A 17,300-nucleotide genomic window follows, 5' to 3' on the forward strand; every position below is an offset into this window, starting at 1 on the left:
TCATTAACAGAGCTGCTCAGTACCACGGGGTACAGTTACACTCCGACCCTTTAGAGGAAGACTTTTTACTGGAAACATTTCAACCCACACAAGTCCACACACACACCCTGCCCATGTTAAAACATGCCCTAGAAGTTTTGAAAGACCCCGTCAGAGCCAGGATTCTTAACACCAGGGTATACAAAAATTATAAGGCAGCTCCCAATGACCCTGTGTACAATAAAGGTCAGATCCCTTTAGTTTCTCTTGTAAGTGTCTAATGCACACAAGAGAGCAAATTTACAAAGCAGACGACATCCCTCCTCCTGATAAAGAATCCAAACTCATAGACGCATCTGGAAAACGCATCGCGTCACTGGCTGCAAATTATTGGCGGATTGCCAATGCCCAAGCTTTGTTGGCCAGATATGACCGAGCTCACTATGATGAGCTTGAAAAGCTAATCTAACATCTTCCTGACCAATTTAGACAAAGCCAATGACCTTATACAGGAGGTAAGATGAATAACTACTACGTCCATCAAATGTGCGCTTGATGCAGCGGATACTGCCTCTCATGCTATTAATACCAGTGTTGTGCTATGCAGGCATGCTTGGCTCTGAATCTCCAGATTCAAACAAGAAGTGCAGTCCGCTATTCTTAATCAGCCCTTTGACCAAGAGCATCTTTTTTGGGCCCACAGTAGATACATCTTTGGACAAGATTCAAAATGATAGCGAGACTAAGTCCATGGGGGCCTTGCAATCCCCTAGAGGTTTATTTTGTCTCTCCTTTTACAGGGCTGGCTCCAAAACCATTGGCTCGGGGCATCCCTCCTCTTCCTATAAAAGCCCCAATCAAAACAATTTCTCCAGAGGATACTTTCGTGGAGGGTACAGAGGCAACAATAAGGGAAGAGGTTGCGGTAACAATACCTGCAATTCCCCTACCACCAAGCAGTGACTTCCCTTCACTTACCCTCTGATCATCTCACTCCTGTTGGAGGACGCCTCTCACAGTTCCTACCTGTCTAGAACTCTAGCACAACAGACAAGTAGGTAAGACAAATTATCATGTATGGTTATTGCCTGGAACTCCCCTCTACTCCCCCTAAAATATCCCTCCCAGACAAAGCCCAATGTCCCTGGATCATCAGACTCCTGAAACAAAAGGTTCTCTCTTTCAAAAACTTGCAATAGAACCAGTCCCCTTGCCTCATCAAGGCACAGGAGTTTCTTCCCTCTACTTTCTAATTCCAAAAAAGGATGGCTTTCTCAGGCTAATACTGGACCTCAGACAGTTAAACCTCTACATTCAGTCAGACCACTTCCACATGGCCACTCTCCAACAGGGGCTCCCACTGCTTCAACAAGGTGACTTTCTCTCTCTAGATCTAAAAAACGCCTACTTTCATATTCCCATTCACCCCGCTCACAGTTAATATCTCTGGTTCACTGTGGACGGTCGACACTATCAATTCATTGTCCTTCTGTTCGGAGTGACTACAGCACCCAGTCTTCACCAAGTGCCTCGAAGTAGTGGGAGCTCACTTATGAAGACAACACATCCACGTGTTCCCTTGTCTGGACGACTGGCTCATAAAAGCCAAATCACACAGTAGCTGTGTGCAACACACAAAGCAATTCAGCTTCTTCACAACTTGGGCTTCACGGTGAATCCCACCTCCAACCGCCCAACACACAATAATACCTAGGAGCTACAATAAACACTTCAAAAGCTTTAGCATACCCCACCCCTCTCAAAATAAGCAGTATGGTAGCTCTAATATCCAAATTTCAGCCTCAACACTCATTACCGGCTCGAATGTTCATGCAGTTGATCAGGATGATGGCCTCTTGCATTCTCATTGTCCCTAATGCAAGACTTCAGATGCGAACCTTACAAGAGTGGTTGGCACGTCAGTGGAACCAGGCTCGGTCAGCTAACAGATCTGGTGTTGGTGGACAGCCACACACATCGCTCTCTTCAGAGGTGGTACACACAAAACCTTTCCAAAGGGCAGCCGTTCCTCGACCCGGTTCAACAGATGGCACTAACAAGACACATCGCTCACCGGCTGTGGAGCTCATCTTCAAAACCATATCATTCAGGGCATGTGGACCCCTCAGCAAAAAAACTCCATATAAATTACCTGGAATTGTTGGCAATTTTTCTAGAGTTAAAATCCTTTCAACTCCCTCTGGTAGGTAAAGCTGTCCTGGTCCATACAGACAACATGAAAGCAATGTACTACATACAGAAACAAGGGGGGGACACACTCTCTACAGCCTTCACACCTAGCTCAAAGTATATGCACATGGGCCATTCTGCTAAACCTATATATCTTTGCAGAACACCTCCAAGGAGTACTCAATCAGATTGCAGATCTGCTCAGTCGTCAAACACAGCAGATCCACGAATGGGAACTTCATCCTCCAGTTCCTTCCAATTGTTTTCACATGTGGGGCCAGCCACAAATAGATCTGTTTGCCACACATCAAAACACAGTGTCCAAGCTTTGCGTCCAGGTATCCACACCCATTGTTCAAAGGCAATGCGCTAAGGATGACTGGTCAGGCAAATTTGATTACGCTTTTCCGCCTCTTCCGCTAATTCTGCATTCCCTCACAATGATCCTGGTTGCTCCAACATGGGCCCACAACCATGGTTCACAACCCTCTTGGAACTATCTGTAGTTCCTCACCAAAAACTGCGCCTCTCACCCAGAACCATGGAGAAATAAGACCTCCAGATCCCAATCAACTTAACCTTGCGATCTGGCTCCTGAAGTCTTAGAGTTCGGTTACCTCAATCTCTCACCAGACTAGACGTCCTACCACCAGAGCATGTTACGCCGCAAAGTGGAAACGATTTGTAATGTACTGTACGAATAACAATCAATCGACTAGATGCTTCTATTCAAAACATTCTCTTACACCTACAACAATGTAACCTAGCATATACATCTATAAGACTACATCTCGCTGCAATAGCAGCTTACCTCCAAAACAGACAACACCTGTCTTTGTTTAGGATACCCGCTAATAAAGCATTTATGGAAGGACTTAAAAGAATATTCCACCTAGAGCTCCACCCTCTCCATTATGGAATTTAAATGTTCTTACCCGACTCATGGGTCCATCTTTTGAACCTCTGCACAAATGCTAACTACAGTTCCTCGCTAGGAAACTTGCCTTCCTAGTCGCTATCACATCTCAGAAGAGTTAGTGAACTCCAGGCATTAACAATAATAATATCAACATTTGTAGAGCGCGAACAGCTACCTCAAACAGAGGTGTCCGGGCGCTATTGTGATACAGTGGGAGGCAGGAAGTCCGCTCAGCACGTGACCTAGGCATGTTCATCTAAGCTAAATAGCCACATTTCTGCTGCTCTCTTGAAAAATGGCTGAGCCAATATGTTGCAGGTTATTTGGTAAGGAGTTCCACAGCTTGGAAGCCTTTACCTTGAAGGATCTGCCTCCCATCCGAGCTTTTCTAAACCTTGAAGTATACAGTAAGTTTTGTGTATTTGATCTCAGTAGTCTATTCTGCTTGTAGCTGCAGAGACGTTTCAGGTAACTCTGGTATTTACCGTGGATTGAGCGGAATGCAAATGTCAAAGCCTTGAATTAAATTCTTCTGGCCACTGGCAGCCAGTGAAGATCCTTGATGTGCGGAGATATACAAAGACTGATTGGTACTAGTCTAATCAATCTCGCAGCCGCATTTTGTACGATCTGTAATCTTCTAATCAAGTAGGTTAGCAGACCTACATAGAGGCCATTCACGTAGTCCATTCTAGCTGTCACCGTGGCATGTATTATGACTCTGCGGCAGTCCTCTGCCAACAGATGGAGGAACTTGCGCAGGCATCTCAATTTGCCAAAACAGTTTGTCACTTACCGGATCTGGGACAAAAAAGAGAGATCATTCTCCCACTTTACCCCCAGGTTTTTAGCCGTTGCTGCAGTGGTGGGTGGGGGACCCATTTCCTGTAGCCACCATAGGTCTGCTGGTGGCAGATTTTTTCCATAGAACAGCACCTCCGTTGTCCCGGCACGGAGTTTCAATTTATTATTATTCATCCAAAAGGAGATGTCTTTCAGACAACCCTTGCAGCACTTGAAGGTGCCGTCCGATTGGTCTTTGAACGAGAACACCAACTGGGTGTCATTGGCGTGTATCTCCTTCACACCCCAGTTGGCAATAAGTGAAAACAACGGGGCAAAATATATGTTGAAAAGAAGAGGGCTTAGTGCCTACCCCTGAGGGACTCCACACCATATCTGCTTGGGTTTAGACTTGTGGGGTTCTAGGGCAATTTTTTGAGTATGTTTGGAGAGGAACGACTTCAGCCAAGCCAGAACTGCCCCCTCCTCCCCAAGCCGATGTCCTTGAGTCTTTGCTACAATCTCGAGTGGTCTACAGTATCGAATGCCGCAGATAGATCCACGAGCACCAGCATTGCTGTTGCCCCTGAGTCCACTGACATTCTTACCGATTCTGCCACCTCCAGGAGAGCCGTCTCAGTACTGAAACCAGGTCTGAACCCGGATTGGGTATCGTGTAGAATGCCATGTTCCTCAATGAAGTTGGACAGTTCTCTCTGTACCCGTTTTTCCTGCATTTTCGCAGGGGCAGGTAGTAATGAGATTGGGCGATAATTGCTCAAATCTCCTGGCACTCCCATTAGGTTTTTTTCCTGAGGGTGAGGACAATGGCATGCTTCCACGTGTCAGGGAAAATGCTGAATACAAGGGAAGTATTCCAGGTATGGATCAACACCTTAATGAGCGAGTGAACCACTGCTTTACGTAATTTAGGGGCGGCATGGATCCTCCGGGGAACCTGATTTGCAGCTAAGAATGAGCCAACCTTCCTGCTGCGTAATCAGGGGAAATTCCATAAACTAGTACTGTGGCTGGCTGCTCTCCTTCACATCTGGTTTAACCGTCTCAACTCTTGCTGTGAACGAGTTGTGGATTTTCAGAATTTTATTATCGAAGAAGTCAGCGATGCTCTCACATAGCAAGTAGGAGGATTGTGCTTCAATTTCTAATTCTTTCGGCTTGAGGAAAGAATTCACAACCTTAAATAGTTCTTTACTGGAGTTCTCTGCCTCCGTAATCCCCCCTGTCCACGTAATCTCTCCTTGCCTCATCAATTTATGGAGCTCTTTGTGCTTTCTTGTAAGCTGTTTTAGCTATGCCGCAGTAGTCCGCTCTTCACAGACGTTTTAGGCATTTGCAACTGCTTTTATTAATTCGGAGAGTCTCTGAAAACCATGGGGCAGAGGGAGATTGCTTCCGTGTTTTAGTGAGTCTAGCCGGAGCAGTAGCTTCTACGGCTGTTGAAATCCAGTTATGAAAAGCATATGCGTCTGCGTTAGGATCTTCTGATAGTAAAGGTTGACTCCTGCAAGGCTGGTCCTAAACTTTCTGCCGTCAACTTCTTCCAGTTTCTTTTTAGAAAATTGCGGGAACCAGCATCTTGACAATTTTTCCAAACTTAATGATAAAGGAATCCAGTGCTGGTCCGTCCAGACCACTGGACACGGGTCCTTCATACTCCGGAATAGAATATTTGAAAACACCAGGTCAAGGGTGTCCTGATATGAGTGGGGAGTTTCACCTGCTGAACCAGATTAACCCCTGCAAGGGTAAATTCAAACTGAGCTGCATGAACACAGCTAGGGTCGTTCACGTGTAGGTTGAAATCCCCTAGCACCGTGAAATTCGAATACGAAAGATTTCTGCGCAATATAATCACAAACTTTCAGATTACCGCTTATTACACATTCTAGGGGTCTGTAAATCAGGAGTCCTAAAAGAGGTTGAAGAGCTGATTTTGATTCAGAAGTTGAGTCCTTACATTACATCCATTTTTGGCATCACTGAGGACTCCATGTCCCAGGAGTCCCTTAAAATTATTGCTACCCCTCCTCTTTTTGTACCCTCCCTATGAGTGCAGCAGCTTTTCAAACCAGGCGGAATTGCAATAGCAATTGTTGGTACTGCATCTTCATTGAGCCATGTTTCTGTCAGGAACATGACATCCCATTTATTCTCATCCAATAGAAGCCATAAGTCCATAGCATGCATAACCAGAGATCTACAATTGTGAAGGCATGCTGTGACAGTCTGTTTGCTCAGTTCTGTCTTTTGACCTCCCTTGCCACTTTCGCCTAAGTGCTCTGTGGTGTTCCCCAAAACCCAGTGACCATCCGCACAAGAACTGGGCAGTGGGTCGTTTAATAGGTTTATAGCATCTTTGCACAGGCAGGGTTTGCTTCGAAGGGCAAAGAGATCGTTTCTAGCCAATCGGATCACATCGTTGCTGGGCAAACGAGCTGCGTGGTTGTGCCTGGCCGCGATCCGGACATGGACGAGCGCAGACGGGCTTGCCTTTGGCACGCCCGCTGCGAACATTCGCTGCGTGGCCGGGCAACCATGCGGACTAAATAGTGACCCCACCCGGAAGTAACGAGGGCAGGGGGAGGAGCTACGTCCCTCCACGCAAGCGGCACATAGAGGCTGTGGTGGACCGGGGACCAGTTGAGCTTTCAAGCAAATAAAGTGCTGTGTGCGTCACTTACAAGAGGTACAGTGCAAGCAAGTTAAAAGCAAGTTAAAAGTTAAAAAAAAAAAGAGAAATTCTTTAAGATTGCCAAAAGACACAGGTTTAAAAGCAATGTGGTTGATTTCCTTCCGGCGTGCTGCTATCTGCCTCTGCGCGGCCGGGCAACCATGCAGACTAAATACAGTGACCCCACCCGGAAGTAACGAAGGCAGGGGGAGGAGCTGCGTCCCTCCACGCAAGCAGCATGTCGAGGCCATGGTGGACCGGGGACCAGACAAACTATTTTTACAAATCCATCATAACAATGTGGTTCTTAGTCCTAACCCAAACTTTTTACCTAAAGTCGTATCTGCCTTCCATCTTAACCAATCTGTTGAACTCCCAGTCTTTTTCCCCACAACCACTTAGTGGTAGAGCGAGCTTTTCACAAGTTAAACGTTAAAAGAGCAATTCTTTACTACATTGAAAGGACAAAATCCTTTAGGAAAACTAAACAACTTTGTGACTTTCTCCCCACCTCATAAGGGCAATCCCAAGCCAAAGTGGGGATTACAAGGTGGATTGTTAAATGCATCCAAATATGCGATCTTAAAGCCAAACACACAATAACCATCCCCCTTAGAGCTCATTCCACAGACAAACTAGGGGCTTCAATGGCATTCTTAGGGAACATTACTTAGATGATATCTGCAAAGCAGCAACTTGGTCTACACCGCACACTTTCACAAAACACTTGTGTAGATGTGCAAGCAAAAGAAGCTAGTGTGGGCCAGGCTATATTAAGAACACTTTTCAAACCACTGCAACAGATACGGGTAGCACCGCTAAGGAGGTAACTGCTGTATGGTCTATGCACAAGAATATGGTCTACAGCTCAAGTGCCTCGAATGGAAAATGCTATTAACCAGTATGCATCTGTTCTTGGCATGTAGAGCTATAAATTTGTATGCGCCCACCCGCCTCCCTGGATACCTCGATCTGTTCCAGTACTATCTTACTTAGATGTATTACACATGGACATAGTTTCTATTTCTTACTAACTCCATCATAACCCTCCATGGCAAAACAATTTGGAGATTGAGTCGATGCCCATGTGCACTATCGTCCTGAGGAGGAGTCACCTACCTCGGGACTACAAAGACTTCTTCCAAGACAAAAACAGAGTGCAAACATCTGATCCCAACACCAGATGGCGATCTATGCACAAGTATACGAATCTACAGCTCTACATAACAAGAACAGACGCATACTGGTAAGTAGCATTTTCCTTACGCCATAATATACATGTAGTCCGATTGTGGATGGATAAGTTGACATACGCACCCTATATTCAGTTTCTTTGTGGTAGGAAACAATTTGGTGGAACCCTCATGCTCGCACAGTATACATAAGAAATGAATTGCAGTGGGAGGCTCATACTTAAACCTGTCTTTTAGGTAGCGTATTGCTCTGAGCAGGGAACCTGAGAAGCTGGCTGTCAGCCTCTAAAGGCTCATTCAGGACCCGTGCGCTCACATTAACTAATTGCATGCATAGGAATGGTACTGTTGAACTAAAGTGTGTGCAAAGTTTTGCGGTAGTAGGCCGGTACTCAAGCCAGTCTTTTGAAGGGGGCTGCTATGAGTGGTCCGTGTTTGGAAAAGTCAGCCGCTACAAGCAAGTTCAAGATCACATTGCTTTCATAATTATTGGTCTAAGTATGATTGATATTGTTTAGCTCTAGTGTATACAGCCACATTCTTTATCCGGTCAATGGTCTGTTAAGGCGGTCTTGAAAAGAGCTAAAAACTATTCAGGTTTACCAGTTATTAGTTACTTACTGAACAAGTGATATTTGTCTGTTACCATAGTGAAAGGTCCTCTCCTTCAGAGTGGTTGGTCTGCCAGCATCTACCCAGTGTTGATGCTACTGCTTCGATTTCTATAGTCGATTATGTATCATCAGTATTTCTACATGTGCCCCCTTCAGGGCTTGAGTGTGGGTAATGTAGTATCTAGAGTAATTAGTATTAAAATATCATTTCTACGTCCACCCTCTATTCCTAGGAAATATAGGTGTTGTAGTTTGAAGGAAAAAAAAGGCTTGCATATTGTGTATACAAAAGGAGTATGTAGTTCCTTAAAGTAATGAGAGCAGATACAGCAGGAGGTCAGGAGAAGGCTGGTCAAGCGGATGGGATCTTGTTGCTTAAAAGCAAGAGACCTCCCAACCCAGTTGGGTGTCATGCTTCATCAGGCAACTCCTCATTGGGCCAGTGCTGCTATACCAAACAGGCTTCTCAAGTGGGCTCTTTTGCCAGAGCTCTTTTTAATCGAGACGCTGTTATGAAGTAGGAGTGGAAGTGCAATGTTTTTAGATTGGTGCGAGTGTGGTGTAAAAATTAGAGACCCTAAGGGTTTAATATGTGGGATCTCTTGTTATAATTAAAAACAAGGGGTGGCTGTTTTGGAGACAATGATCCGATGCAGCTCACAGGAAAGTGAATTAACGTTTTCTTGCCCGTAATAATTTCGCACCGGACATCCACTTGTACTGTATTACATTCTAACTTTCTGCTTATATCATACACACTTATCAGTACAAGTCAGTCAACCTGTTTCTTACCATATAAAGTCCCTGCAGATCTGGGCAATTAATCAAGACCATGTAACCTAATCTACCAAATGATTGGGGTTATAGTAGTGGTTATTAACACCTTTACCCAATCTCAAGAAATCACACAAGGTGTGTAGGGTATACCTTAAAATATCTCAAATCCGACCCAATTTGAGTAAGTAAAGGGCACCTTAGATGATGGCAGATACCACACTTGGCTGCAGAGTGAAAGGGGCCCCGCATGCTAGGCAATCTGCATCGTACCTCTCTGCCACCCTTACTTAAGTTGGGTCGGATTCTAGGTATGTTAATCGCCACTAGAAGTATGACTCCGAACTGGTTGTGTGAGGGCTGTTGCTTCTGAGCAATCAGATCCCTTGATTGGCATGCCTAGCCATCTCCCAACTTTTTGCTTTACCTGCTCTCATTACTTTAAGGAATTGCAAACTCCTTTTGTATAGATATATACTTTTTCATGCAATGTCTGTGCTAGGGTTGTTACCAGATGGAAGACCATCTCCGGACAGTGTAAGGTTAATTATCATTCAATCCTTCTGCGTGCTTTAGATCGTGCACGAAGAACATGGGACTTTAGTTTATTCATGGTTAAAACAATTCTGTTGACTAAACAGTAGGATGGGAATGTTTTCCTTTGTCTTCTAGAATACCTAAAAAATATTCAACGATAATCATCTTGACTTCGAGAAGGCCTCTGCCAGAGAGCTTTCAGTTCTCAACTCCTCCTATGAAGACAACTTGAAGGCTTCCCTACCTCTGCTTCTTTCTTGCACAACAATCTATAATGATCCTGACACTGTACAGTGTGGCACAAGCTCTACACACTTGGTCACCCAATCAGAAAAAACATAAGCTCACCTATGAAATTATCTCAGGAGATTAGGGCTGTCCCGATTGCCTCCAAAAATGTACTGCCCAAGCTACCTGGTTATGTTTTTGTTCATGTATGCACACAGATCCATTACCACTCTACCTCTGCATGGAAAACATGGCAACCTTGCCTCTCCCCAACAAGCATGATTTAATTGCATGCTTCCTGCCGCGAAGAACTGTCAGCCATGGCCAGAACAGTGCAAGCTCCTAGCCCAATCTCTTCATTGTCCCTCTCTGCTTCTACCAGCTGTGTGGGGTGTTCTCAGTGGTCCTTGTAGAGCACATACTGTCCCTCTGACCTAGAATGTGAGCTGGAAGTGTATGAGCATTGGGTCTTGAAGGGGTAGTAGAGTACCATGCTGTATTTTCCCATCCATTTCACTTAGTCTTTTCAGTAGCCAGTCTCTTTGGTGTCTCACGGTCATCTCAGACCGCTGCCTTCTTGACCAAACCGTGGTCCAGCCATTGAATTCTCGCACTAAATTGGAAATCTGATAGGTGGGAAGTCTTCACCAGAATCCATGTACCTAGCTGGTGGATCAGTAGGCACATCTCCGGTGTCTACCAGTGCAGCTTTTCATATTTATGGATATTTTGCAGGATTTTTCTAGAATTATAACTTCACTAATACATCAGTCTCCTCGATAGGCAAGCTTTCTATTTTGCCTGTTAACTCTTATGAGAATGTGTGCTAATGTAGAATGTTGCTCCGGAGACCTGACAAGAGGCCCACGATACTTTCTGTTTTTGGAAGAGGCATGCTGCTTGACTGACACAATTTCATTTTGCAGTTCTCTGGTCAGTCATGTTTGAAGTGAAGTAGAGGACTTACTGACGCCACATATGGGAATGTGGGCGTCTTGGGTCCTATTTCTAGAGATGTTCTTAGCATTTCACTGCACTTAAAGCTGTGACATTTTATTGCTGAAATGAATAGACTTCGAAGTCTTAACATAGCATCGCTGCCCAACGTGGCAGTGTATGTTTACGGTAGACGTTTGTTAAAAGGAATGACTCTTGCTTTTCAGAGGAGAACACCTTGGCACCGCCTGCACCTGCTGACAGTGAAGGTGAAAGCGACAGTTCAGACAGGGTACCTGTTCCCAGTTTTCAGAACTCCTTCAGCCAAGCCATTGAGGCAGCCTTCGAAAAGCTGGATGCACCACCCTGCTCAAAAGCTTCATCCATCTCTGGTAAGATATATGGCTGCATTTCAATGTGGCTTTGATGTTTGTGCTGGCAATTTGAGCATGCAGGGTGAGAACATGGTTCGTTCACAATTCACAGCTGCAAAGAGCAACCAGATGAAGAGGAACAAAAAAACTATAGAGCGGTTTACGATCTTGAAATATTTATGGCGCTGGCAAAAATGTTTTAATACTTAATGGCTTGAAAAACTTCTTGCTTGTCTATGGGTGTTTTCAAGTTCAGGCAATAATGAAGACTGCAAAGAAAGTAATATTTCATGATGTGGGGTGATGCCTGATACGCTGTAAAGTGGACAAAACAAACCAAGCTGGTCTGAATTAATGTGATAGTTGTATTTGAGGCGCGTAGGAGACAAATCGAAAATAAGTTTAAATATGCTTCGATAGTTTTCTTTCCCATCTTCCGTTCTGTGAATGTGCCACTGTGAGAAAATGCCATCTTTCTTGCCTTGGTATTCCCCCACTTTTTTCTGAACTGCTGATGTGCTTTGACTGAGTGTGCCCTGGGTTCCTGCCAACTAGGTATCCAGGGCCAGTGTTCCTTCCCTAAAACTGTGTTGAAACTAAATCCCAATTGGCCACCTATCAGCCTCTAGTAAATGGTACCCTAGGTACCCAGGGCATGGTGACCAGTGAAGACCCCTGAGGACTGCAGCACTTATTGTGCCACCCTCAGGGGCCCTGTACCCTAACACCCACACACTGCCTTTGCCAAGTGTTGACAGGGCACACATCTCTGTGTGCCATGCCCACAGAACCCACTGCCCTGGCATACTTCAGTCACCCCTCTAGCTGGGTGCCCTATGCCAGAGGTGTGGGCACAGGTGCATGAGCCCTGTGCTCCTAGAGTACCCAGGCCTACAGTACCCAGGGCCATTCCTGGGCACTGTAAGTGCTGTGATTCCAATAAGAGTATATGGTGCTGGGAGGTTGTCATTACGTACTCCACAGCACCATAATGGCTCCTCTGAAGGATGACCAGTTTGGTACCAAACTTCTCAGCACATTAAACCCGCACTGATGCCAGTGTGGAATTTAATGTAAAATGCACCAGAGGGCATCTTAGGGATGCCCCCTGAAAACCTAACCTACAATCCACATCTGGGCTGAGTAGCTGCAGAGGCTGCCACACAGCAGACATGTTGCTGGACCACTGGGTGGAGAGCCCCCCGCTCTCCTGGGCCTGCAACAATGCACATCCTGGGCGAGGTGCTAGGTCTCCTCCCCCAGGATAGGCAGAGGGAAGCTTCAAAGGCATGCACCTCTGTGAGCTTCTCCAGACCATTTGTTGTACCCAGCAACCGGCCCCCACCAGTTCTGACCCCCCACTCTGGCGGAAAGACTGGCGGGAAAAACTGTCAGGAGGGGGGAGAAGAGGGAGGGGAGGGGGGGAGAAGAGGGAGGGGAGGGGGGGGGGGGGTGCCAGCCTATGCCAACCCCAGGTGAGGAGGTGAAGCACGACCCCGGGCTCCCTGCCCAATCACAGCTAGGCTCCTGTCCCCCTCCCACAGGAGAGGAGCAGGCTAGGGGGTGTACCCACCCCAGGACAGGGACCTATTGGTCCCTGCACTTGCCCTAGCTGTAACGCATAAATTCAGTTTTTAGGGGCTCCCTGAACCTTTCTTCCTCAGATCCAGATACCAAAAGAAGAAAGAAGATCAAGAAGACCCGCCGCACAGCTGCTAACAGGACGACAACAACTGACTTGGCCCCAGCCCTACCGGCCTGTCGATCCTGGAACCTGCTCCTGCTTAAATCCCAGTGACTCCTGCGGATAGCAACCATGGGACACCCAGAGGACCTGCCTGCCTTGACCCTCTTAAAGACTGGGACTCCCATCAGCAGAGGCTCTGCTGCAACAACCCCCCTAGTGCCAGCCAGGAAGCTCCGGACCAGCCCACTCTGCACCCGCCGAGCCCAGCCTGTGCCCGAGTGATCGCAAGACCACAAGGACGCCCCCCCTGGTGACTGGGACCCAAAGTCCCGTGCCCAAAGACCCTCCTCGACGAACCAGACGACGCCGGCAGACTCAGAACCAGGCCCCCCTCTGCCCCCCCACCGCGACCAGCTGAGGTTAAGCTTTTCTGACACCCAAAGACACCCCTGCACCCGGCGCCCTACAGCCCCCTGTGCCTCCCTTTGGGGTAGCTACCTGTGCTCCAAGATCCCAACTTACCTCTTGAAGTGCTGGTCGCCCCTGGAGAGTCTCTGCCCCTGAGCCTGCAGCCTTTGTTCCCTTTTGACCTTTTCCATTGGATAACATTGAGCACCCGACGGCTCAAAAGCACCCTGCACCCAGCCGCCTGAGTACCGCTGGCTGTGCCACCTTTGTCCTTTCCTGCTTCCCCCTTTGCCCTGAGCATGTGACCAGGAGCCCAGCTCCCCACAGCCGCGTGGCCTGCTAGCCAGCAGCCACCAACCGGAGGTCCCCCATTAGATAACATTGGGCCTACCTACCTCTGCACCCGGCTGCCCCTGCACCGCTGAGGGTGAACCAACTGTACCTACCTGACCCTGGGGGACCCCTGAGTCTATGCCCAGAACCGCAACTTCACCAGTCGAGTACTCACCAGGAAACCGGTAACTCCCTTACCTGCCATTGAATAACATTGACTGGTTTGACTCGAAAAATCTTATGTCTACTTTTGAAAACTTGAAATATTCATATAAAATCATCCGAATTCTGAAATACTCACCTGTGATCAGGAGAGGAGCCAGTATTGTACCTTGTAGCCCAGTGCTTTAACGCAAAAGTAATCCCTAGCGGGTTTACTAGTAACTTGTCTTTTCTCCATAGGAATCCATTGTCTGCTTTTCTATGAAATTTCTTTAGTGTCTACTTTTGAAAACTAGAAATATTCTTTAAAAATCATACGAAATACTGAAACGTAATTACTTACCTGTTTTAAGTTGAGACCCCAGTGCTGGCCCCAGTAGACCAGTACTGGATTACAAAAGTAACGAGATGGTACTTTAACTGCAACCTGAATTTTCTCATATTGGATAACATTGCCAGATTTCTGTTGAAAGGTTTCTAAGTGTGAACTTTTAAAATAGCTTTTTATTCCTGAAAAATCACTACAATACCTAAAACGTTTTTGCTAAACTGTTTTCAGCTTAGACCTCAGGACTAAACCTAGGAGCCGGTCCTGGAATTACCAAAGTAATCTGCTAAAGTAATCACCTGTGTTTATATAAGGAAATCCATTGAGCTCAATGCTAAATTGTGTGTAGAATTGTTGCCTACTGCAACCCATGTACCTATTGTCTTTACAGAGCTTATTGCCTTTCTGCAAAGTACTCATCTGAGACCTCTCATATTGAGAACAGTATATTCTTGATGCCTGTTGGTTCTAGAAATAAAACAACTATATCTTTTGATATAAAAACAATTGGCCTGATGTTCAGTCTTTGAGTGTGTGAAACCTTTTGCTGACTGAGTACAACACATGCTTTACACTGTCCTCTGGTGCTGCCTTACTGCTCGAGCAAGCTACCACTTTAGAGAGTAAGGTCACACCTGGTTTTAACCTCTTTTATACCTCTGGGGTTTGTGGACTATACACACTACACCTTGTTCTGGTCCAGTATATATAGAGCCACTTTCTCACAGCCACTGAATGTAGCACAGGGACAGGAGTCTATTGCACTCGATGCTTCCATTTAATCCATCCTCTGTCTACTTCAACCCTCTTGTCCAGCTCCTCAATTAATCTTTAGTTCCTCTGTTTTGCTACAGAGTATGTATTCCTACATATCGCATTACAGGATCCTGCAGAAAACCATTGGTCCTGCTGCTTTCAGACATTGGTAGTGCTGTGGGCGGTGCCTGGCCCTCTGAAAAGATGGTTTTGCAAAGCTAGAAGCACTGTCCCAGTGCCATGGGGAAGCCTGTAGGTGTTTAGTTCTTGTAGCTTTTCAAACTGTCATGGACTGGATGAAGCAAATATTACCTAAAAAGGGTTCACCCAAAAAGTACTGGGACCTGGGTATGGATTAGTTACCTGTAATCCTAGTTCTCTTCCAGGGGTATACTCATTAAAGTCATAAGCACTGAATAATCTCCGCCCATGAGCGGGAACCCGGAACATATAATAAAATATATATATATATATATATATATATATATATATATATGTAAATATATATAATAGTAGTACATAGTACTAAACAAATTATACACATATATATGTATAACCAATAAAATGCAGCCCAACATAACCCATAGGCTAATAAAGCCATAATTACATATTGTTCGAGGCATATGGGCTGCAGATGGTACATTTATGAATAGATCGCCATCTGGTGTTGGGCTCGGATGATTGCACTTGTTTTTCTTCTGGAGAAGTCTTTGTCGTCATCGATGACTCCTCCTCTTGGTGTTAGTGCGCATGGGCATCGGCTCCATCCTTAGATTGTTTTTTTCCGCCATCGGGTTCGGATGAGGATCGAAGCGCTCCGGACCGACTTCGATAAAGGTTATATTCGGCGCGTAACCCTTTCCAATACGACGGTATTGTTATCGAACGCGACTTCACTTCCATCTCGACGCGTTTCGAAGAACGACGACTACGAGAAGACCAGCTCGACGTAGTCCAGCCCGGAGTCCATGGAAAGGACTCCATTCAAAAAATGTCCAACGTGTGGTGCTAAGTTCCCACACAAGGACCTACACGAGGTGTGCAACCTCTGCTTGTCTCCTGAACACGAATCCAGGGACTGTGAGGCCTGTGCAGCATTTTCCTCAAAATCGACGATTAGAAACCGTCGAGCACGAAGACACGAGGTATCGAGAATGCAGTCACAAGCAATCCCGGAGCTGTTCGAGGACCAGCACCCAGAAGAGGAGGAAGAGGAGGTCGACGAAGCGGGGTCAGAAGCGGACGAGTCCGACGTCGAGGAAATCGACGTCCAGCAAACCGTGAGTGACGACGTCCCTTTACCAAAGAATAGACCCCGCACGGTGTCGACCCCGCCCTCTAGCCCGGTCAGACAACCGAAAAAAGTTTCCGACGCCCCGCCTTCGGGCCCGGCAACGAAACCGAAACACTCGGTCTCCCATCATGGTGGTTCCGATAAACGACCCACATCGACACCGAAGCTCCATATCAAAGAAAGCTCGAAGTCGAAACAGTCCATGTCGACACCGAAACACGTTTCGATGTCAAACACCCTCGACACCGAGGACATCGGATCCGAATAAAATCTCGGTGCCGAAAATACAAATGGACAGTCAGAAGAAAAAACACCTTTCGGACCCGAAAACTGCGGTACCGACACAGGAATATAAAACCGATCCTAAACAAAAGACTCTGTTTATTGATCCACAAACTGGCAAGGTAGTCACAGAACTACCTAAAAAGAGGAAGAATGAACAGTCGGACGACAAAACTCCTCCGAAGAAGAGAACAATGGGGACAAATACAACTCCCCCCCTTCTCCACAACCTAGAGACACACCCTCTTCTCCTCTTCCTCACAATAGGCCTACTATTCCTCCCACACGACCATCTACACCTACAACAGATGTAGAAAGTGACACAGGGGAGGGAGAACATCCTGGGGATGATGAAGACACAATCCCAGAGGAGGCAGACCCATGGGAACAGTACAATGTAGGGTCAGATAACGATAACGACCCTGAATTGTATCCGTCAAAACCTTCACCTCCTGATGATAATACTGGGTTTGTGCAACTCATTAATAGAGCAGCAAAATACCACAAGGTAGAGCTACATGCAGAACTTCAAATAGAGGATTTCTTATTAGAAACACTACCTACTGCACAAAGAACATCAGGAACACTACCAATGCTTAAGGGCCTTCTCAATCACACATCAGAGATATTCAAAGACCCGGTGAGGGCTAGGGTACTGAACCCAAGAATTGATAAGAAATATAGAGCAGCTCCAAAAGACCCAATATTCATTAAAGGACAAATTCCTCTAGACTCACTAGTGGTCACAAACGCTCGTAAGAGAGCAAACTCTTTATCTACAGGAGAAGCTCCACCTCCTGACAAAGAGTCTAAGCTAATAGATGCCTC

The 17,300-nt window shown here is 46.2% G+C and overlaps 1 protein-coding gene across 1 annotated transcript in view; it reads left to right on the forward strand.

Annotated features, from left to right (window-relative positions):
- Positions 1 to 17,300, forward strand: part of RNF10 (ring finger protein 10) — a 551,920-nt gene that overhangs the window by 469,601 nt on the left and 65,019 nt on the right. Inside the window, exon 16 of the mRNA XM_078667693.1 lies at positions 11,076 to 11,240. Coding sequence (XP_078523819.1) covers positions 11,076 to 11,240 — 165 coding nt within the window. The remainder of the gene's footprint in view (positions 1 to 11,075; positions 11,241 to 17,300) is intronic.

The sequence above is a fragment of the Lissotriton helveticus genome, chromosome 11, assembly GCF_964261635.1.
Source record: "Lissotriton helveticus chromosome 11, aLisHel1.1, whole genome shotgun sequence".
NCBI classification, from domain to species: Eukaryota; Metazoa; Chordata; class Amphibia; order Caudata; family Salamandridae; genus Lissotriton; species Lissotriton helveticus.